General features: G+C 40.9%; 1 protein-coding gene across 1 annotated transcript in view; it reads left to right on the top strand.

The window, feature by feature from the left end:
* The window catches only part of SLC5A7 (solute carrier family 5 member 7), a 28,171-nt gene extending 10,086 nt beyond the window's left edge, over nt 1-18,085 (top strand). The window contains exons 4-9 of the mRNA XM_056329743.1: nt 1,262-1,417; nt 6,011-6,159; nt 10,047-10,190; nt 12,034-12,187; nt 13,377-13,594; nt 14,324-18,085. Of these exons, the coding sequence (XP_056185718.1) occupies nt 1,262-1,417; nt 6,011-6,159; nt 10,047-10,190; nt 12,034-12,187; nt 13,377-13,594; nt 14,324-14,947 (1,445 nt within the window). The 3' untranslated portion in view covers nt 14,948-18,085. The remainder of the gene's footprint in view (nt 1-1,261; nt 1,418-6,010; nt 6,160-10,046; nt 10,191-12,033; nt 12,188-13,376; nt 13,595-14,323) is intronic.
* The last annotated feature ends 3,192 nt before the right edge of the window (nt 18,086-21,277 follow it).

Below are 21,277 nucleotides of genomic sequence, written 5' to 3'. Positions count from 1 at the left end.
TGACTCTTTCCTACTATAATGATGACATAACAAGTAGAATAGAAACAGGACCCATGACCAATCCAAAAACAATAAACAGTAAAAAATTGTTGGAGGGTTTCCGCATCCAAACAACCTGCCTAAAGACAGCATTAACATAAACAGTATAAATACAGTGTGATTGGTAAACCAGTACCTTCTGTTCAGGGAACTTAATGCAGTTAAGAAGTATTAGTGATATAAGGCAATACATAGAAATATGGAAAATCTTCCCTACAATATGATGAATACATTACATATCTTGCAATGAAAAACTTAGTTAAGGGTCACCAAATACTGTACAGTCGATTTTATTGGGAACTAACTGGTTTTCCAGGGTTTTTTTAATTGTACCTTATACATTGCATTTCAGCAGTTTCACTGTGGTAGAAGTCTACTTAGTGTGTGCAGATCTCGACTACACAGGTTTCCATGCAAGGGCTGTTTCAGCTTTCCTTAGATACTGTCTAAATTTCTACTGTCCTTTTTTTTCCCCAGTCAGAAATAATTTGATGACTGTACATTAGAAAGGTGAAGTCTTTGCACATTTATGTACATATCAAGCCCATATACCAGCCAGGCAGAACAGAATTGTGGTACATCAAAATTCCTGAACACACATGAGTGAAATAAGTGTATTGACAAACGTTTAGGGAGCCAGGCACCTGCAGAGCCCAGAAGGCATCTGACCTACTCTGCAGGTGTAGTAAGGTTGATTTAAGCCTGCATAATAAATCTGAATTGTCCTGAAAGAATCATATTTTCTGTGTGTGCACTAAACCGTGTGTGAGCTCATATTTCTGATCCAGGAATCCCAGACAGTTTTTATTTTTTTAGTAGGGCTATGTGATAATTCATGTTGGGTTCTTCTCTAAGAATGAACAGGATTAGGTAGAAAATCCATTCCCTTAGGCTGATCCAAAATTAGTCAAAACTCTGACAGCATCCATAATGGCAGATTAAGTAAACTGAACCAGACAAAATAAGACAAACTTATTTTTCACTATCAGACCATAGATATTAATGGTGTGGATGTGTTTATGTAACTCTGTAGACAGGTGTAAGGTAAGAGTTCTTAGAGGATATTTTAACTGTACTCATTTCTTTAAAAAAAAATCCAAAACACAAACAAACAGTAATAGTGATATTTTTGTGTCCTTAACTAGCAATCAATGTTTTTAACCCCTTAATGGCAATGCATTTCTCCACTGCAGCTGGTGTCTTATGCAACTTTTCTTTGTAGGTGGCCTTTTCTTTGCAAAACCCATGCGATCCAAAGGCTATGTGACAATGCTAGACCCTTTTCAGCAGCTTTATGGAAAAAGGATGGGAGGGCTACTGTTTATTCCAGCTTTAATGGGAGAAATGTTTTGGGCTGCTGCCATCTTCTCTGCCTTAGGTAAGGAACACGCAGTATAGATATTAATTTATTACAGGTGGAAAGGATTAAGAAAATCAGAAATGCATTAAAATTCTCTTTTCAAATGCTAAATATTCGAGTCAAATGATTAAGAGTATGACTGTTCTCAGACCCATGCTAGCTAGTAGTTAAACCCAGTAATGGTACCCCATTAATTATTTTGGTAATGAAAAGAAATTCATTTTCAAGTACCTTTAAGTTGTATTTTTTCAAAGAGCATGAAAAGATTTAGCAACAAATTTCCTTCAATTATGAGGGTAACATGAGTGACTGTAAGTGTCCCTTTCATGTCAAGACTGACCCAGCTTCTCTTCTACACCACTGAGATCACAGAAGCCAGTCAAAATTTCCCTTAGAGATATGAAACATTATTGCCAGTGCATCTAAACAAAATAATCCTTTGCATATAGGAAACCTGTATGTACAGAACTTTTCATAGCACAAACAATAAAACAGATGCTGATCAATAAATTGAAGTATTATTCAATTCTAAATGGCTTTCTACTTGACAATGTGAAGGAGATACTTAGGATTCAAGAAAGGACTCTGAGAACTGGTGGAACTATGACTCAATAGAAATTCACCTGACTACTCATCCAGACCTGAAAAAAAAAAGCAGCTGCCAGGGTTTTTAATTATATTTCATGCCTGAATTTAGCAATCCCTTCAAGAACTGAGAAAGCCCTTGAGTTGAAGCACCAGTAGTTGACTTTTACCAGCTAATCATACTCATAGTGCACATGCATGTGGTAATGCTTTCTAGCACAAGCTATTTTAAACAGAAAATAAACTTTGAAGGTACTCTCCAACTGTGCTCTGATGAACTGCAAAGCAGTGGGGAGCTTGTTTACCACAATTTCATCACAAAACCCTTAAAGGACTAAGAACAAACTACATGCTGAGGTGATTGGAGTTGAATAACTTGAAGAACACTCTATTTGGAATGTACTTTCTTTTTGATTGAGACAAGCTAATCTATGATATTTCAAAGCAAATGTCGTGAATACCCTTCTCGTAGGTTTATATTAACAGCTGACAGTTAAAGACTGTCAGTGCCTATAAAGGTCATTGAAGGTTTTGATTTTAACTATTTCATGAATAATCTAGTTATACCTGCTAATCTGCATACCTATCCTCACTGATGAATATTTAATCCCAGTACTCTTTATTACTTGATCTTCTTCATAACTCCTTGCTTGATAGGGTTGTAACAGGGAAAGACAGGGCTTCCACATTGTGAAAAGGTCTGAGCTTGCAATGCTTAAGCAAATGCACTTTGAATGCTCACTGTACAGCAAAAAAAAAAACCACCTGGCAGCTCCCAGCAGCTCTTATATATCACACATCATGTTGTGTTCTGCTGCCAGAACTCTTCCATCTATGCAATCAAGAATATCCATCTACAATACCTGAAAGGACTAAAAGTTATTGCAAAATGTTTCATTTAAATCAGCCTAATTGGAAGATAGGATTTTTAAAAACATGGTTTTGACACACTGCGATCACTTGAAATAGCTAATACACCTAGTGGAAATGTATAACCATCCTGATAGCTGCTGGAGGGGCAGGGCAGTAGGGCACAAGCATTTCAGGAGGTTTCTTGAGTACACTGGCAGCTTCCTGACACAGATGGTCAGGAAGATGATGAAGGGAGGTGGTCTGTTGAGCCTGTTACTTGCAAACAAGGAAGAATTAGTTAGGGATGTGGAGGTCAGAGGCAGACTTGGCTGCAGTGCTGAGACGGTGGAGTTCAGGGTCCTGAGAGGAGGGAACAAGGCAAAAATCAGGACTGCAACAATGACCCTCAGGAGAGTAGAGCTTGGCCTCACCAGGGGTCTGCTTGGAGGAATTCGATAGGAGACACCATGGAGAAACATGGAGTCCGGGAGAGCTGATTGATACTCAGGGATCACCTCATCCAAGTTCAAGAACTGTCCATCCAGACAACCAGGAAAATAAGCAAAGCTGGCAGAGGACCTGTATGGATTTAAAAGGAGCTCCTGACTAGACTTAGGCATAAAAAGGAAGCATTCAAGAGGTGGAAAAAGGGACGGGTGACTTGCAAGGAATACAGAGACACTATCCAAGCATGCAGAGATAGGTTTAGAAAAGTCAAAGTCCACTGGGACTTGAATCTGGCCTGGAAGGGCAGCAAGAAAGGCTTCTACAAGTACATAACCTAGGGAAAATGTAAACAGCTGTTGAATGGGATGGGGGACCTGGTGGCAAAGGAGGTGGAAAAGGCTGAGGTACTCAGTGCCTTCTCTGCTTCATTCTTTGCTGGTAAGACCAGCCTTCAGGAATCCCAGGACCCTGAGAACCCTAGGGAAGTCCAGGGCACGGAAGGCTCGTTGGAGGAGGATCAAGTTAGGAGACATTTAAACAGACTGGACAGACACAATTTCATGGAACCTCATCGGATGCATTCCACGAGTGTTGTGGGAGCTGGCTGATAGCATTGCAAGGACACTTTCACTAATATTCTAAAGACTGGTGATCAGGGATGTTCCTGAAGCCTGAAAGAAAACAAATGTCACTCCCATCTTCAAGAAGGGCAAGGAGGAGGATACCAGGAACTAAAGTCTGGTCAACCTCACCTCAAACCCTGGGAAGGTGATGGAGCAAATACTCCTGAAAACTACTTCCAAACAAATGAAGGTCAAGAAGGGGATTGGGAGGAGTCAGAATGGATTTATGGAGAGGAAATAATTCCTGACCAGCCTGACATCTTCCATGGTGAGCTGGCTGCGTTGGTTCTTGAAGGGAGAGCGGGGCATGTTGTGGATTTTAAAAATGGATTTTTATACCATCTCCTGTAATATCCTCATAGACAAATGGCTGAAGTACAGACTAGGTAGAGTGGACAGTGAGGAGGATTGAAAACTGGTTGAACTTCTGGCCCCAGAGGGCTGTGACCAGCACCGTGGACACCAGTGGGTGGCCAGTCACCAGCTATGCACCCCAGAGCTCAATACTGAGTCCTCCATTGTGTAATGTCTTCATTAATGACCTGGATGATGGGACCAAGTGCACTTTCAGCTAGTTTGCAGAAAATAAAAACTGTGAGGAGTTGCTGATAGATCGGATGGTTGTACTGCCATTCGGAAGGTTCTCAACAAGCTGCAGAAATGGGCCAACAGGAACCTCATGAAGATACAACCTCATGTCCTAGTACAGGCTGGGGGCTGGCCAGCTGGAAAGCAGATTTGCAGAAAAGGACCTGGGAGCCTTAGAAGGCAGTGTAGTTGACATGATCCAGCAACGTGCCCTTGTGGCAAAGAAAGCCAATGGCATTCTGGGCTGCATTAGGAGGACCATTGCCAGCAGGTTGAGGGAGGGGATCCTTCCCCTCTACTCAGCACTGGTGAGATACATTTGAAGTGTTGAATCCAGTGCTCCGCAATAAAAGAGACATGGACATACTGGAGAGAACCCAGTGAAGAGCCACAGAGGTTATTAAGGGACTGGGGTATCTGATACATAAGAAGCTGAAAGAACTAGGACTGTTTAGCCTGGAGAAGAGAAGGTTCAGAAGGACATCCATCTGCATAAACACCTGATTTAGTAGTGAGGGGAGAAGAATAAAGAAGACGGAGACAGGCTTATATCTGCTGCCCAGTCACAGGACAAGAGGCAATAGGCACAGACAGAATTACAGGAAATTGCATTTAAACTTATTAAAAAATTTTTATTTACAGTGGGAGATGTCAAACACTGGCACACATTGTCCAGAGAAATTGTGGAGTCTCCATCCTTGTGGATAGTCAAGACCCAACTGAATATGATCTTTAGCAACCTGCTCCATCTGGCACTGCTTGAGTGGGGACCTGGACTAGACAATCTCTGGAAGCGCCTTTCGGTGTCAACAACTCTTTGATTCTATGAGCTGTTTTGTGGAGACTGACTGATCAGCTCAACATTGTGGCTTGTTTTCTACAAACGAAATCTGTTTGATCGTGCTTGGAAAAGTTCTTGGGGTTTAGATCAACAATGGAGGATGGATTCTGTAGTTCGCTGAGAAACCCACCCTTGTTCCATGTCAACAATTCAAGGGCACTTTAGAAGGGTCAGTGGACAATTGTCTGTATAGCCGATGCCTCCTCTACCTTCCTTGGTCAAAAGAGGCTAGCTCAGAGCATAAGTGAGATACAAAAGGCTGTGATATGTCGCAACAGACCTCCCCCCTGCCACCCCCAAGCACAGCCCTCACTGCAATGATACACCTGTGTCCATGCAGCTGCAACTCTCCCAGGGAAGCTTAAGCTGTCTGTGCATGGTTGCTTTCCCCAGGCAGAGCAAGAGAGTGTAGTCCTTGGACAGCCTGAGCAAGGAAAGGGTCTTGGGACCCTTCCCTTCTTCATTTCATGAAAAGCTGCAAAATTACAGATGCACAACTTAGACCAACAGGAATCTCCCTTTTCCCACTCCCTTCAAAGGCACAGAAGGGGGGAATATCTTCATGCTGTTGCTAAGTGTCAGACCAGCACGTATATGCAACTTAACAAAGGTGAGCCTTCTCATCAGACATACCGTGGCATACACTAACGTACAGTGCTTTGTTTTTCCCCATAGGTGCCACTATAAGTGTGATCATTGACATTAATGTCAATATTTCGGTCATTATTTCTGCCCTGATTGCAACTATGTACACGCTTGTGGGTGGGCTTTATTCTGTGGCCTACACTGATGTAGTTCAGCTCTTCTGCATCTTCCTAGGACTGGTAAGTTTGTCTTTTTTTTTCTTTTTTTTTTGTTGAGGATTTTGCCCTGAGCATTATGATGCTTGCTGAGACCTATTGCCCAGCTTCAGTTTTGGAACTCTGTCTTCACTGAGAGGGTGGAGGAGGAATATCTCCATTCACAGAGCACTGACTTTAAAGAGCCTGCATTTACATCAGTATACAGCCCATGCTTTGACAATAATGCTGACCAAGAGGCCCAATTCTTTGGTTTTTTTTCCAACCTGTCTGACAGTGCAAACACTCTTGCAATTTTCCTGCCGAGTATACATCTAATTCAGGATAGGACTGGAGCTGTCTCCTTCCTTATCTGTCCATAGGACTGTGGCACAGACATTGGAAAAGGACATCAGATGTATGAAGCACTCAGTAAAGCAGTTCAGAAACGCTGGCATTGGACCTGCAGAGCTGATACTCTTCTGTTTCTCTTTCCTGTGGCTGTTAACCTACTCCTGCAGCTTAGTTAACCTCCTGCTTTAAATCACCTTCTTGTTTTTTCCCTCATTTCCCTCCACTGTCCTTGGAGACCATAATATAGGAAGTCTCACCAGATGACCTTGCTGTTTGGATATGGTGGTATCAGCTATCAATGATATGCTAGTGGGTAGCCTTTTCTTTTATTTACTGCTGTTCTCTAAGCCTTACTCTGACAAATATCAATGCAACAGGGTTTAGATCACAGGCATGCAATCAAAGAAGCTGCTGCCTTTGTTTGCCAGTGGCAGTAATAGATGGTCACAGGTGTGCAGAGGACTGAGGCTGAAATAAATGGAGTGGCTGAAGGTGAAGGAACTGAATGGCACCTTGGGGACCCAGAGTTGTTTCTTTGCTTTCACTGGAGTTCTTGCACAGCTCTAGGGAAATTGCTTCAGCCACTGCTCACACAGGTGGTCACTAACCAACCCTATGTGTGTCCTCGCTCTGTGGTATCCTACTGTGAGGCCTGTGGCCTTATTTGCAGAAATTCTAAGCATTCCCTGTTGTAACTGACTTCATGGGAATGGTGCTAAATACCCTGAAAAAGCAAACCCAAGTTCCAGCTGGCTAGCTCAAATAAGAAGTTATTCCAGATTTTATCTCATACTTCTGTTCTTCACCAGCACAGTGGGGAAAATAGTCTCCTTCCCTAACATGCATGTTAATATTGGTGAACCATTCAGTTTCTACAGGTGGTGTGCATTACAGAAATTCCCAAAATTGCAGATAAATCAAAATACAGAAATGCTTTTCCAATGAGAACAACTTATGCACTGCTAAAGACCCTGATCCTGTGGGAGTAACAACAAGTGGTGTTGTATTAAAGGCAGGGAGGGGAAAAGAAATGAAGTTTGTAGAACAGTCTTCTAAATGGTTGGATCCATAGCTTGAATTGTGGCCTTTTAATTCAGGTTGGGCTTTTTGCATAATTTCCCATCTGAAATAAACAGCAATAATGTCACATATAAGAAAGCATCCTCATAAACTTGAGAGTCGTCAGTGAGGCTAGAAGCCTCAGGTAGCATCTAAATAGTCATGCTCTAGCTAAGACAGTTTTAGATGAGATGGGACACTTTCACCGTAGGTGTCACAGCAGATCTCACAGACTCATGATCCCAGCTTCTCCTCCAGGCTCTAGAGCAGTTTGTATTTCCACCGGCACAGAGCTTTACTGCTCATTCCTCTAATGTCTGTCCTCTCCTACTCCGCACCCAAGAGGATGCTTGTAATCCCTTTAATCACCTCCATTCCCTACCCTGGTTCCTCATTTTAGCCACAGCTTCTTCCTTAGGCTTCCATAACCTCCACCGCAGCCACCCCACATACTTGCCTGTTTTTCTTCTTACAGTCCCATGTAGTCTCTGTCCTTCCCTCCTCACTCTCCTGTACTCACACCTGCAATTCTAAGGTCTTTGTCTTTATTTTGCCTGGTGAGTGTTTCCTGGAGCCTGCCCTGTACCCACTATTCACTGGCTGTTCATCTCAGATGTATTATTAATTCTCCATTCTAAACTCTTTGCCACTGGTTTCCAACCCCATGAGGCCCAGGTCCTCCTAGGTACCTGCTGCTTCTGCCCCTAAGCTTCAAGTCCCAACATAAAGTCCCAGTTTCTGCTTCAGTTCCATCAGCCTTTGTTTTATTTGCCTTCCATTCAAAATGCCATTTTTTTACTCCTGTTAGAGAAGGCTCGATGAAGAAATTAGGTCTATGAACATTTTAAGCAAGTTAAATAGTGTCAAGGTGAAAATACAGTATCACTTGTGCTTAAATGTTAACGCTGTTTTGGCCCACTCAGGAACAGTTCAGGTCTGGTTTTTTGGGCAGGGAAAGGAGTCTAGATGTATGAATGTAAACCATGACATGTCAGCGAACTGCAGGGCCAGAGAAAGTATATACTTGTTATATTTACTGATGTAGAGGTAGTCCCTGAGGCCACAAAGAGCCAGGTTACTGTCAGGAACTGGACTGGATTACAAAGGCTCATAAAGCACTTGGAATACAGTACCTATTAAATCCTGGGCTGTGGCATGCAGGCTGCAGATGGACAATTAGAAATATATCCTATTGAAAATCTCAGCTGAGTATGGGCAAACACAGCTCTTCAGAAGCTCATCACTTGGACATGTTTGAGATTCACAAACAATAAAAAATCCCATTTCACATCCTTGTTCCCCATGAATTTCTCAACGAGAAGAGTATTAACATCCATTAATTTTGAAAACATGCTTATTTTCCCCTCAAAATATCTTGGAGACAATTGAAATGTTTTGGTGATCTCTCCCAGAAAAGCCCAAGCAGACACTGAGAAGGGAATCTTTTTACCCAAGTGTTTAAATTGGCAAAGTTTAACATGTACCTGAGAACAGAATATGTGCTAAACAGCTTGAATAACAGGCAATGGTGCAAAATGTTCTTCACACATTATTGCAATAATTGTACAGCAAAGTAGAGGAAGATGTTTGATTCCCCCCTCCTTGCTCCTATTACCCCATACATTTAAATGCAGTTATCTGGATTGTGGTGATCTGTGTGGTTTTGGCTATCATCGGATCCTTAAGGATGCCATGCTTGTGATGGTCTATTTCATATAGCATAAAGCCTAGTTGTCATCCCAGTAGGAGCTGCTGAGTGAGGTTCTCCTACGGAAGGTAACTGAGTTAGACCATTGCAAAATAAGTTGGCAAGAAAATGCACAAAAAGTTAAAGGAAATTAACCTTCTGCTAGGAACTGTCTCTGGGAGGAGATTGTCAATTGATTTTTGGGCCTAGATGAAAAACAGAGAGACTGAAAATAGCCAAAAGCCCAGACTGAAATCACCTCCAAAGCAGAAAAGTGCTGTAACACTGGGCTACTTGGTGTTTTGTAGCAAGAGGAAACAGGGGTTCACCAACAGCACCCCTCTCTCGTCGAGGTATAGTTTTGAGTACAATTAAAAACATTCCCAAGCCTTCAGGTGTATTTATGATGTCTCATGCCTGTATACTGGCAAATCCTGGTGCTATTGCATGTAAATATGTAGATGTTTCTCTACAGTGAGGTCTAGGAAAGAGTGTAAAGAGTATATGTGGAGTTTAGGGGAAAATAAAAAATAAAATTAAGAGGTATAAATGTGTCTTTCCTTCTGATTTTGTGATTTATATGCATCAATTCTCTGTTCATGCTCACTCTCCAGGACAGAGGTAAGCTATCCATTACCAAGGTCTCTGGATTTCAGAGATATTAGCACATTCCTCGGGCATATAACTTGACTTTCCTGCAAGTCATCTCAGTAATTTGACATTTATTTGTAGCATGCAAGAAGAAGAAGAACAGATCACTGTTAATATTAAAATGTCACAGGTTCAGAATGCTTTCTTTAGACCTGAATAAAGTGTTTATCTTTGGTTACAGTGGATCAGCGTACCTTTTGCAATGTCCCATCCTGCAGTGACAGACATCGGGCTCACGGCTGTGCACCAGGTGCACCAAGCACCTTGGCTTGGATCTATCAACTCACTTGACATTTACACATGGCTGGACAATTTCCTTTTACTGGTAAGTGATGGCTTATATGAAGGAATGAAGCATTTAAGCACTCACGCTGTGGTACTATGACAGCTGAAAATAATAGACAGTCTAGTTAGGAGCTTCCAGCAAACTGAAAACTTTTACCCTCTTGACTCCTGCTCAATATTTCTGCACATTTGAATGATTTCAATGAAATATCAGTAGAATTCTGTAGCACAGCTGTCAAAGTCAGCATTGCCAGGAATGCAATTTAAATATCATCAGGCTGAAAGAGTTGAGTTATGCTAAAATTAATTAAAAGTGTGCAGCTAATACTTAACCGATGTCATTGTTGGCAGAGGAATTTATACATTGCAGAAGGCAATAAATATGTTATACAAATGATTAAATATGCCTTAGGTATAGGTGATGTAGAAAAAGCTTTGCAGAGATGAATGGATGAATTCATATATGCACACATGCCAGAATGAACTGAAGGCTTTCATTATTTAATACCTATGTATTACACATGGGATTGGTGGTTATTAAGTATTTTCCATTAGAAGCTCTAGCAACACATGCTAACATTTTCCATTCTCAGTGTTCCCTGAGCAGCTCTACACTGTTTTTATTATCACATTGTACTTTGGGATTCTTTTCTCTGTTTTGAGTTTGGTTTTTTAAATAGTCTTAACCAAAAAAACTTCAGAGTTTTCTGATAATTGTGCTATTAAAATATATTGGTTTACCCAGCTTAAAATTTTTAGAGATTCTCAGAGAGCCAAAGTATGATACTGGTTCAAGTGGCTGTATTCTGTCTGGTGAACCGGAAGGTTTTGTCTCTGTTGATGACCAAAGGAAAGCTCTGATGTTGCCAAATTGTGACACACTTTCTCTTCATCTTGCTTGTTTCATTGTAGCTCAAGAAATTTACACATGCTTGGAAAGCTTTGTTAAAGAAATGATAGTACCGCTGCAAAGGAAAACAGTCATAAATAGCAAGTCAAAATCATAGTTGTCTGTAAAATATTCATTTGGTCCCCGTGTGTGCATGAAACATATATGAAACACCTATATACACACTATTTGGTCCAACTGCCTTCTGCCTCATTTAGTGTGTTGAACTGGGCTGTGCACATTTAGCGAGCAATTTGCTTTGCTTTCTTTCCATGCTGTTTAGTAACAGTCAGTGATTTAGTTAGTGCAAACTACTCAAATCCTGCTCTCAAGACAGAATTGTTAGTACTTGTTTTTTCAACCTTTGATAATATTCTTTTGTGTCATATTTTGCAGACATCATTTTGAGTCCAATCAGGATCTTCACTGTTAAATACCCCCAAAAAATAGAAAACGGTTGCCACTGTAAAAGAAACCTTCATTTTACTGCTTTGTCTTTAATTTCTATTGCCTTCTTTAGATGGCCACAAGCATTCATAAACAAAGATAAAATCTTGCTTTCAACTCCTATCAGAATCTAATCTATGTTGGGGGGGGGGGGGTTGGTTGTTTGGGGGGGTACTGGAGGCCAAATTCATCAAATATAAAATATGACAATAGTATATTATAACCTTTCATAAGGCTTTATTAAGTAGTTGCACGGCTTACAATACTTGGGGATTACATAGACTATGTAAGTGCAAAGTGTTGCTAATTGTACAAAGTAATAACTTGTCTGAAAGAATGAGATTTAAGTGGACTTAGAAAGGTTTGACATTACTTGTGGGAATGAAAATTACAGCTATTACTGGCTGACTGATACTCAATAAATAAATGAAAGACATGCAACACAGCATTCAGCATTCAAGTGATGCTTCTACGTGCTCTCTGTATGGTGATAGCAAAAAAATCCAGTTAGCCCCCAATGACGGGATGCTGCCCATTGTGTTTGCAGACATTAGGAGGAATCCCATGGCAAGCATACTTCCAGAGAGTTCTCTCATCATCTTCTGCCACATATGCTCAAGTTCTGTCATTTCTGGCTGCTTTTGGCTGTCTTGTGATGGCACTTCCTGCAGTACTCATTGGTGCAATTGGAGCATCTACAGGTAAATAATTAAAAATGAATACTACAATAAATGTGTGAAAACACTGCAATGCTTATGTTAAATATAATCTAGCCAGATGACACCATTAATAAACCTATGATTTCTTCAACAGGAGAGTACATTCAAAAATAATATTATAGAATATTCCTCCCAGGGAAAATTGCTTCTATCCCAGTGGTTGAGATTAACAAATTTTGCACATTCTAGATATCTACCAATATAATGTTTCTATTGAATGTTTGAGTTAGATTCTGGTACTTTTATTGGTCCTAACAATAATAATGAGGAGCAGCTGAAGGAACTGGGGTTGTTTAGCCTGGAGAGGAGGAGATTCAGGAGGGACCTTATTGCTCTCTACAACTACCTGAAAGGAGGCTGTAGTGAGGTGGGGGTCAGTCTTTTCTCCCAAGTAACAAGCAATAAGACAAGAGGAAATGGCCTCAAGTTGCACCAGGGGATGTTTAGACTGGATATTAGGAAAAATTTCTTCACCAAAAGGGCTTTCAAGCATTGGAACAGGCTGCCCAGGGAAATGGTGGAGTCACCATCCCTGGAGGTATTTAAAAGCCCTGTACACATGGCACTTAGGGACATGGTTTACAGGTGGACTTGGCAGTGCTGGGTTTACGGCTAGACTCGATGATCTTAAAGGTCTTTTCCAACCAAAATTATTCTAAATGATTCTATAATTTATTAGGAATTTCTTATCCTGACCAAAGCATCCTTGTCAAGGTCTTTGTCACAGTGAGAGTGAACCCCATCACAGTGACCATGTTGCTAAAATAGAAATGCTCTGTTAGAACTGTTTAACATGTAGGTTCGAGCTCGGAGTCTGTAATCCAAGAGAATAAACACATCACAAACAAACATAGATCCCAGACTTGTTTTATTGAGGAAAATTATATTATGAGCAATGAAGAGTATTTATATTAAACTTACTTCTGGATAACCACAGGCTGTGGTCAGACTTAGCTTAGAGAGAAAGAAAAATGCCAAGCAGAATTAAATCTACCTAACAGAAACCTGTGGGTCACTGCCTCTCTGAAATCCTGTCGGTCTGGCCCTAGTAACAGCTTGGTCATTGAATGTGAATGAAAATGTGGCAATATAAATAGCTCACTACAGTCAAGAGATGCTGTAGCTGATGACTATTAATGTTACTAACAACACAACGGTGTCCGTATTGCAGCCTGGAATGAGACAGAGTACGGTGTCCCTGACCCCATGACTAAAAAAGAAGCAGATATGATTTTACCCATCGTGTTACAATACCTTTGCCCAGTCTATATCTCGTTCTTTGGCCTTGGTGCTGTATCTGCTGCCGTGATGTCATCCGCTGACTCTTCAATTTTATCAGCAAGTTCTATGTTTGCTCGAAACATTTACCAGCTTTCCTTTCGGCAAAATGTGAGTTTGCATGTTCATTTTTACTTTTAGAGAAAATTTTATGTGAGATCTTAACTAGGTGATGCATAGACTGCAATTTTGTAATGAAACACCTCTTTCATGTTTCTGCCTATGACTAGAAAAAGTATAGCATTTCATTCCTAACAGTATATAGAAAAAATTGAAAGTTGTAAAAATATTTATGGTTGTGACTGAAGACAGAGGTGAAAAAGTTAGCTCAGGGGAAGCAGCTTTCAAGAGTTCTCATGGCACTGCAGCTTCTCCAAACAGCTCCTAATTATTGCTGCAACCATAAATTTTACTTAAATCCTTACAAACATCTTTCTGAATTATTGATTTATCAGGAAACCTTATGACAACAGAAAGGGCTAGTGAGTTGGAGTTTTTCTTAGGAAATGGAGAAGAAATTCTGATGCCGACAGTTTGTAACCATTAGGTCATACTGTGCTTAACACTCTGGAGTTGATTTTTTCTTTGACACATTATCATACTTTCCCTTACGCTTCACAGATTAATGACTTTGAGAACGGCAACCGTAACCCTTGGGGTTTTTTCTGTGCACTTGAGATAGAGATAGAAACAGAGATAGAGATATTCATTTGTAAATATTATTGAATAGTCATGCAAAATTGCCTTTTACAACGCAGTACTTTATATCAACTAGGTGCATAAATGTAAGCATACATACATTGCTGTGAAAAAACATCTAACACTGCCCTTTTTTTGCAGGCTTCAGACAGGGAAATTGTGTGGGTCATGAGAATCACTGTTTTTCTATTTGGAGCATCAGCAACAGCAATGGCACTGCTAGCTTCGTCAGTGTACGGCCTGTGGTACCTCAGTTCTGACCTTGTTTATATCATCATATTCCCTCAGCTCCTGTGTGTTTTATTTATTAAAGGAACCAACACCTATGGTGCCATTGCAGGATATTTATTTGGCCTTGTTCTCAGAATAACCGGAGGGGAACCATATCTCTACCTTCAGCCCTTGATCTACTATCCTGGCTGCTATCCAGATGAGAATAATATCTATATCCAACGATTCCCATTTAAAACACTTGCTATGCTTACCTCCTTCTTTACTAACATTATAGTCTCCTACTTAGCCAAATACTTATTTGAGAGTGGGACTTTGCCACCAAAGCTGGACTTCCTTGATGCTGTTGTTGCCAGGTACAGTAGAGAACACATGGACAAAGCAACTCTTGTAAAAAGTGACAACATTGTGTTAAACGAACTTGCACCTGTGAATCCACGGCACAGCCTAACTTTGAGCTCAACTTTCACAAACAAGGAAGCCTTCAATTATGTTGATTCGAGTCCAGAGCTGTCCAACACTGAAGATAATTAAAAAATCTGGCAGCCACAGGCAAAACAACGTGAACTAAGATATTCTACAAAGAATAGTAAGAGACATTTTATCAGAAGAAAAGCAAGAAGTGGGCATAAAATGCCACTGCACAATTCTTTAAGTTGTTTCTAGGAGCAGGAGCATCCCATGGGAGGAACTCTTTCCTGTTATTATCTAACATGTTGGATTAGATCATAGAGTGTTTACCAAAAGATACACTCAGATCCCATTCTTTCCACCCAGAACCATATACTGTGTAACTAAAAAAATATTTACTATTGAAAATATATGTAGCAGGAAAAGTGCAACAATTATTTAGCTAGGACATCATATGAAGAAATTATAATACAGCCACTCTGAAATACTATCAGTCAACATTTTATTGGCATTAAGTGAAAATATATTGTCACAGCTATAAGTGATTTATTACTAAAGACCTAGTTGCTTGAGCGAAGACAGATAAATAACTTCCTTGGGGTTTTGGTCTGTTGTTTTTTTCCTCATAAGAAAATTCAAATAATACAAATCTAGTATTCCATTATTTGTATAAGACAGCAAAATGTGCAAATAGTAATAAATTCCTTATTGAAGTGCTAAACATCGTATGTTAATTTAGACAGTTAAAATGAAGTCACCAGTTTAAAATGATGTTATACCTAATGCAAGATGACCTGAAGCAAAGTATGTTACTATAGGTGTCCTTTTTTTCCTGTGGTTAGTGGCTGCCACCAATGGAGGATAAAAAAATATTTGAAGCAATAATTGGAGTTGAAACTCAGCTTGTGAAAAATGACAGAACTCTTATGAACTAAATAGAACTTGTCAATGTTGAGAAAAGAAGCCTTATCTTGACTTTTCATCAGAATGAACACTGAGCAAAGCAGTCTGACACCATGGAACTGCAGCAATGGAGCATTATTAAAAAGTAAGGGGAGTCAAGAAAGCCTGAAAAAAAAAGATGAGAGGGTTTTCCATGGGGAAAATTTCCATTTTTCACTTAATAGAAAAATGTAATCTCAAAGATATCATAAAGTCTTTTGGGTTGGTCTTGCTGGAATTACTCTGGAAAGTGTAGATTTTCCATGAAAAATCACATTTTCTCAAAAATTTGATTTCCCATGGGAAAACCAGGCTTGTGGACAGCTTTCCACATCTGTGTCTACCTCCAAAATCAATAGCAGCTTGGAGGGGAACTGAAAGGGAAGTCAAACCCACAAGTGTAGTGAAAGGCACAGCAGTGTCTTCCGCTACCTTCTGGCCTCCTTCACTAACAGCTGTGCTCCTGGGCCAGCACGGTGACTCTGCGGAGCACCAGCAGTGGCCAGGCATGGATGAGACTTCACACATGAACGGAAACACTGGCCAGAAGTGGCAAAGCAGGGAGATGAGGCCTCTTCTGACTTTGCCCTGGCCAGCAGGGAACACGCAATGTTGTTTCCATTTGCCCATGGCTGAGACAATTGTGTCTGTCCCCATTGGTATGTGCCTTTCACAGTGGGAGATCTAATAGCCAGATTTCTGTACAATTAAGAGTTATGCTCCAATAATTCTTTTTACTATCTACACATGACACAAAATGTTCAACTGAAATCCAGATATCCTCCTGTCGCTGGTCACTGGTGAAATTTCTTCATTAACATTCACAGCGCAAGGAGCTATCCTGGAAGATAGATTTAAGAATAGGTTTTGCTGCTAAAGGAAGAAGCCATCAACCTGTGTATTCAATGTTGACATAAACTTCCACAAGGTTGAATCTTTAGATATGTTTTTGCTCCTTTTGTGGAGTTTTAACAGCATATATATATTTTATACATAGAGAAAATTAATTTTAGATATGTTGATTTTTTTCTTCATATACTGCATTTAAAAATAACACTGCATCTCAGTTCTGAATATGCATTGTGAACTGCAGTGCTACTGTGCTGACAAATATTGAGTGTGCTCTGGGTGGAGGAGATCAAAATCAGGTTCTGCACTAAAACCCAGAAGAGCCAATATAGCAAAGCAATGAAAAATTCCTGTGGGGTAAGTGAACAAGCTGCTGATGAAATTCAGGGTGCTGAGGATCTCACAAACTGGACAAGAGCCCAGTTATATTAATTCCCCCATGAACCATGGAAAAAAGAAGGGGAAAGACATTGTATGCAAGAAAGAGAAGGGAGAACAAAGACACTGCTGAATTATTATCCATTTCTGGCCCAAATCCACTAGCCTGAATCCCTTCTTATGAGAAAATACCAAGCCACAATTTTGCCTGCCTACATAGCCAATGCCTTATGCTGCAGTTCCAAATTAAGTTAGAGGATCCTATTCTACAGACATCTGTAGGTCTTCCTAAAAAATTTTCTCTTACCTCAATTTTGTCTAGGAATTGCTAGAATTTTGCTATGAGAAGCTGAATAGTGGCCAGATGCTTTGAATACAGCAGCATTTCTGTATTTCAAAATACCCAATAGTGGAAGGAGAAGGAAAGGAGAAGGGAATTCAGCTGGAATCGTTTAAGAAATTTTGACTGAAAAATAAAAATCTTTCTTTTTCCCTTGTATTCCCTTGTTGCCATAAATCTTTTAAAATGTTCAAAATAAAAAGTTAAGTGAGAAAATAAAATGTATTAGTCCAAAAATTTCAAGCCAGATGCTTTCAGTATTGTCATAATATTTTATACAGTTTATCCTATCAAATCTTTTTGGGAAATTGCTGTGATTTTACAAATTATTCCTGTTTAGATGGAACTATGCATTCTCTGGCAGAAAATGGTTCCACCAGTTTTCCAGTCCTCTCTGTGGGAACTGAAATGTTATAGCACTTTTCCATGTAGCACACCATGGAAGCTTTATCATGCAAAGGAGAGAAGTGACACCGAAGACTGTTCATCATGTGACCATAACTCTGCTTTCCGCATACGAAATCTGTGTGTGTGTCTTTGCATGAGTCCAACGATGCCTGCTGTGGTTGCAGCGGTGGGCTGCGTAGTGGAGAGGACAACTCCAAAAGCCAAACTAAACAGCCCTGTACAAAGTCTGTTTACAAGTTCTGTTGCCTTAGTTCAGCTGTCCTATGATTAAATTTTTACAAAGCTGTTCATATAGCCAAAGGCCATAGCTATGATTGATAGCTGGATATGGGGCGGGGGGGGGGGGGGGGGGGGGGGGAGGCGGGGAGAATTTCGACAAAATACAACCAAATTAATTCCACAAGCGAAATGCCAACAGGACATGATTCTTCAAGTTGACTTTATTTTCATGGGAATCATCACATGCTCCTTCTCCACTTTTGCAATTTGTAGACAGTAGTACTGTGCAGTAAATTGGATCTATAACCGGTGAAGCAAACAGCTCATTTTCAGACACTGAGGTTATTGTTTCTGAGCCTACAATTTCTAGGCAAAGTATTCATATCTTGAGCATACATTTTACTTTCATATTCTCAACACTTGTGAATAACACCCGACAGGGTTTTTTACCTCCTTTGCATGAGATGTGTTCATAAAATCAAGGTTAATAACATAGCTGACATGTCAAAAAAAGTTACAATTTAATCTATATTTGTCCATATGGGATGGTATATGTATTATAAATAAAACGTACTTTTGTGAACCTGAATTGAATGTAAACATTAAGTGGATCAAATTAAGTAAATGTCAGATTTAGTCTTTTATTTTCATATAGTACAACAATTTAGTATTTCAAATATAAGTAACATAGGAAAAAACCTGTGATTAATTTTTCCGTCTGCCCTTCAAGCATATTTGATCGAGTCCCATGTGCAGTTAGACAGTAATTTGTTGTAAGTCTGCTATTAATCAGGGCAGTATTTGTGGCTGTTGTAAAAAAAAAAAGTATATTTTTGTCTGTGTCAGAAATGTTATATTAAGATTATACTTAACAAAGCAGATAGGAAGCATAATATAGATATATATGTTTTAACTTCATTTGTATTGTATTCAATAGTGCCCATGCAATTCAGGAAAATACTGTCTAGTTTTGGGTCTGTTTTGTCCATCTATTAAAAATAAAGACATTTATTTTATTATCACTCAGCATCACCTGAAGTTTTGTGTCATGGGCACAGCCCCGCAGAGGTGGAGTGGCCCCAGCAGAGAGAGAGCTGGCCCTCACCAGGAGAATCAGCAGGTCCACCGTGGCTACAGCCCTGCCCCAAAACCTGGCTCCCATGTTGGAGACAGACTTCTCATTTCAGTCATCTCTTCCTTGTCCTCACAGCCACAAAGAAGAGCAGAGGCCCCTGAGCTCCAGGGGAATGTACATCCAGTGGGAACCTTCCTGCAGACCCCTTGCCAGGGACCTTTCTCTTGGGGTTTCATCCTGGAACAGGGGCTGTAGTTTGAGCTGCAGAGTTGGCAAGGAGCACAAAATATGCTAACAGAGCAGGAATGCACGTGCCTAGAGACTGCAGCTGGGTTCCACCTTTAGTGTGAGCAGAATGTTGCAAGGGTTTGTTAGCTTTTCCCTTTGTAGTGGGACATAAAGTCACCCTGGGCATTGCATGTGTTATAAATACAATTATTTAGAAATCAAAATTTTAGCTGACGGAAAACTAAATCTGTGCTTTTATCCTCCTATTAAGAGTTTGATATAATATCTATTGAAGTCAAAGGAAAGACACAAATGGGTGGCTATCCAAATGCTATAATAATGATGCATGCCAAATATAGAATGTATTTATCTGCCAGATGATTTGCAAAAATATGTAGGCAATACTGTCTACTCATGGACAGGGGAAATAAGGCACACTGGCTTGTGTTCCAGAACACCAAGGTGCTCACTCATGGAGCACAGGCTGGGATTTTCAAAAAATGTCAAATTGCACAGATATTTCCTTAAGGCCACAACACTCTGGTCTCTTTTGCAATTTAGGAGTTTGATCCCAACCCGCACACTTAAAAAACTGAAGAATGTTTTAAGGTAAAAGCTCTTATATTTTAGAATCTTGGAATTATTTAGGTTGGAAAAGACCTTTAAGATCATCAAGTCTAACTGTAAACCCAGCACTGCTATATCCACCATTAAACCATGCTTCTAAGCATCACATCTATGCATTTTTTTAAACACTTCCAGGGACAGTGATTCCACCACCTCCCTGAGCAGCCTGTTCCAATGCTTGACTACCCTTTCAGTGAAGAAGATTCTCCTAATATCTAATCTAACCACCCCTGACACCACTGGAGGACATTCCATATTGTCTTGTTTCCTGTTAATTGGGAGAAGAGACCAACCCCCACCTTGCTACAGCCTCCTTTCAGGTAGCTGTAGAGAGCAATAAGATCCTCCCCGAGTCTCCTCTTCTCCAGTCTAAACAACCCCAGTTCCCCCAGCCGCTCCTCATAAGCCTTTTGCTCCAGGACCTTCACCAGCTTTGTTGCCCTTCTCTGGGCACGCTCCAGTACCTCAATGTCTTTCTTGCACTGAGGGGCCCAAACCTGAACACAGGATTTGAGGTTCGACCTCACCAGTGCCAAATACAGGGGGATGATCACTGCCCTGGTCCTGCTGGCCACACTGTTTGGGATACAAGCCAGGATCCTGTTGGCCTTCTTGGCCACCTCAACACACTGCTGGCTCATGTTCAGCCAGCTGTCAACCAGCACCCCCAGGTCCTTTGCCACCAGGCAGCTTTCCACCCTCCTGCTTCCCCAAGCCTGTAGCAGTGCATGGGGCTGCTGTGACCCAAGGGCAGGACCAAGCAAATGGCCTTGTTCAGCCTCATACAATTGGCCTTAACTCATTGATCCAGCCTGTCCATATCGCTCTGCAGAGCCTGCTTGCCCTCCGGCAGATCAGCATTCCCACACAGCTTGGTGTCATCTGCCAACTTACTGAGGGTACACTTGATCCCCTCATCCAGATCATTGATAAAGATAAACAGAACACCACCAGTGACAGGCTGCCAGCTGGATTTAACTGCATTCACTGCCACTCTTTGGGCTTACCCCTCCATTCAGCCTTTCATCTGGCATGGAGTACCCCCACCCAAGCCACGAGCAGCCAGTTTCTCCAGGACAATGCAGGGGGGACGACAGCGTCAAAGTCTGCACTAAAGCCTACATAGACACCTTCCGTAGCCTTTCCCTCAGCCATTAAGCTGGTCACCTTGTCATAGAAGGAGATCAGCTTAGTCAAGCAGGACCTGTGTTTCATAAACCCATGATGGCTGGGCCTGACCCACAGCTGTCCTGTACGTGCCATGTGATGGCACTCAGGATGATCTGCTCCATAACCTTCCCCAGCACCAAGATCAGGCTGACAGGTCTGTAGATCCCCAGATCCTCCTTCCTGCCCTTCTTGCAGATGGGCATCACACTGGCTAACC

This window comes from Falco biarmicus, chromosome 2, assembly GCF_023638135.1.
Source record: "Falco biarmicus isolate bFalBia1 chromosome 2, bFalBia1.pri, whole genome shotgun sequence".
Lineage (NCBI taxonomy): Eukaryota > Metazoa > Chordata > Aves > Falconiformes > Falconidae > Falco > Falco biarmicus.
Note: the sequence above shows the minus strand (reverse complement) of the source record. Positions and strands in the feature narration are given on the sequence as shown.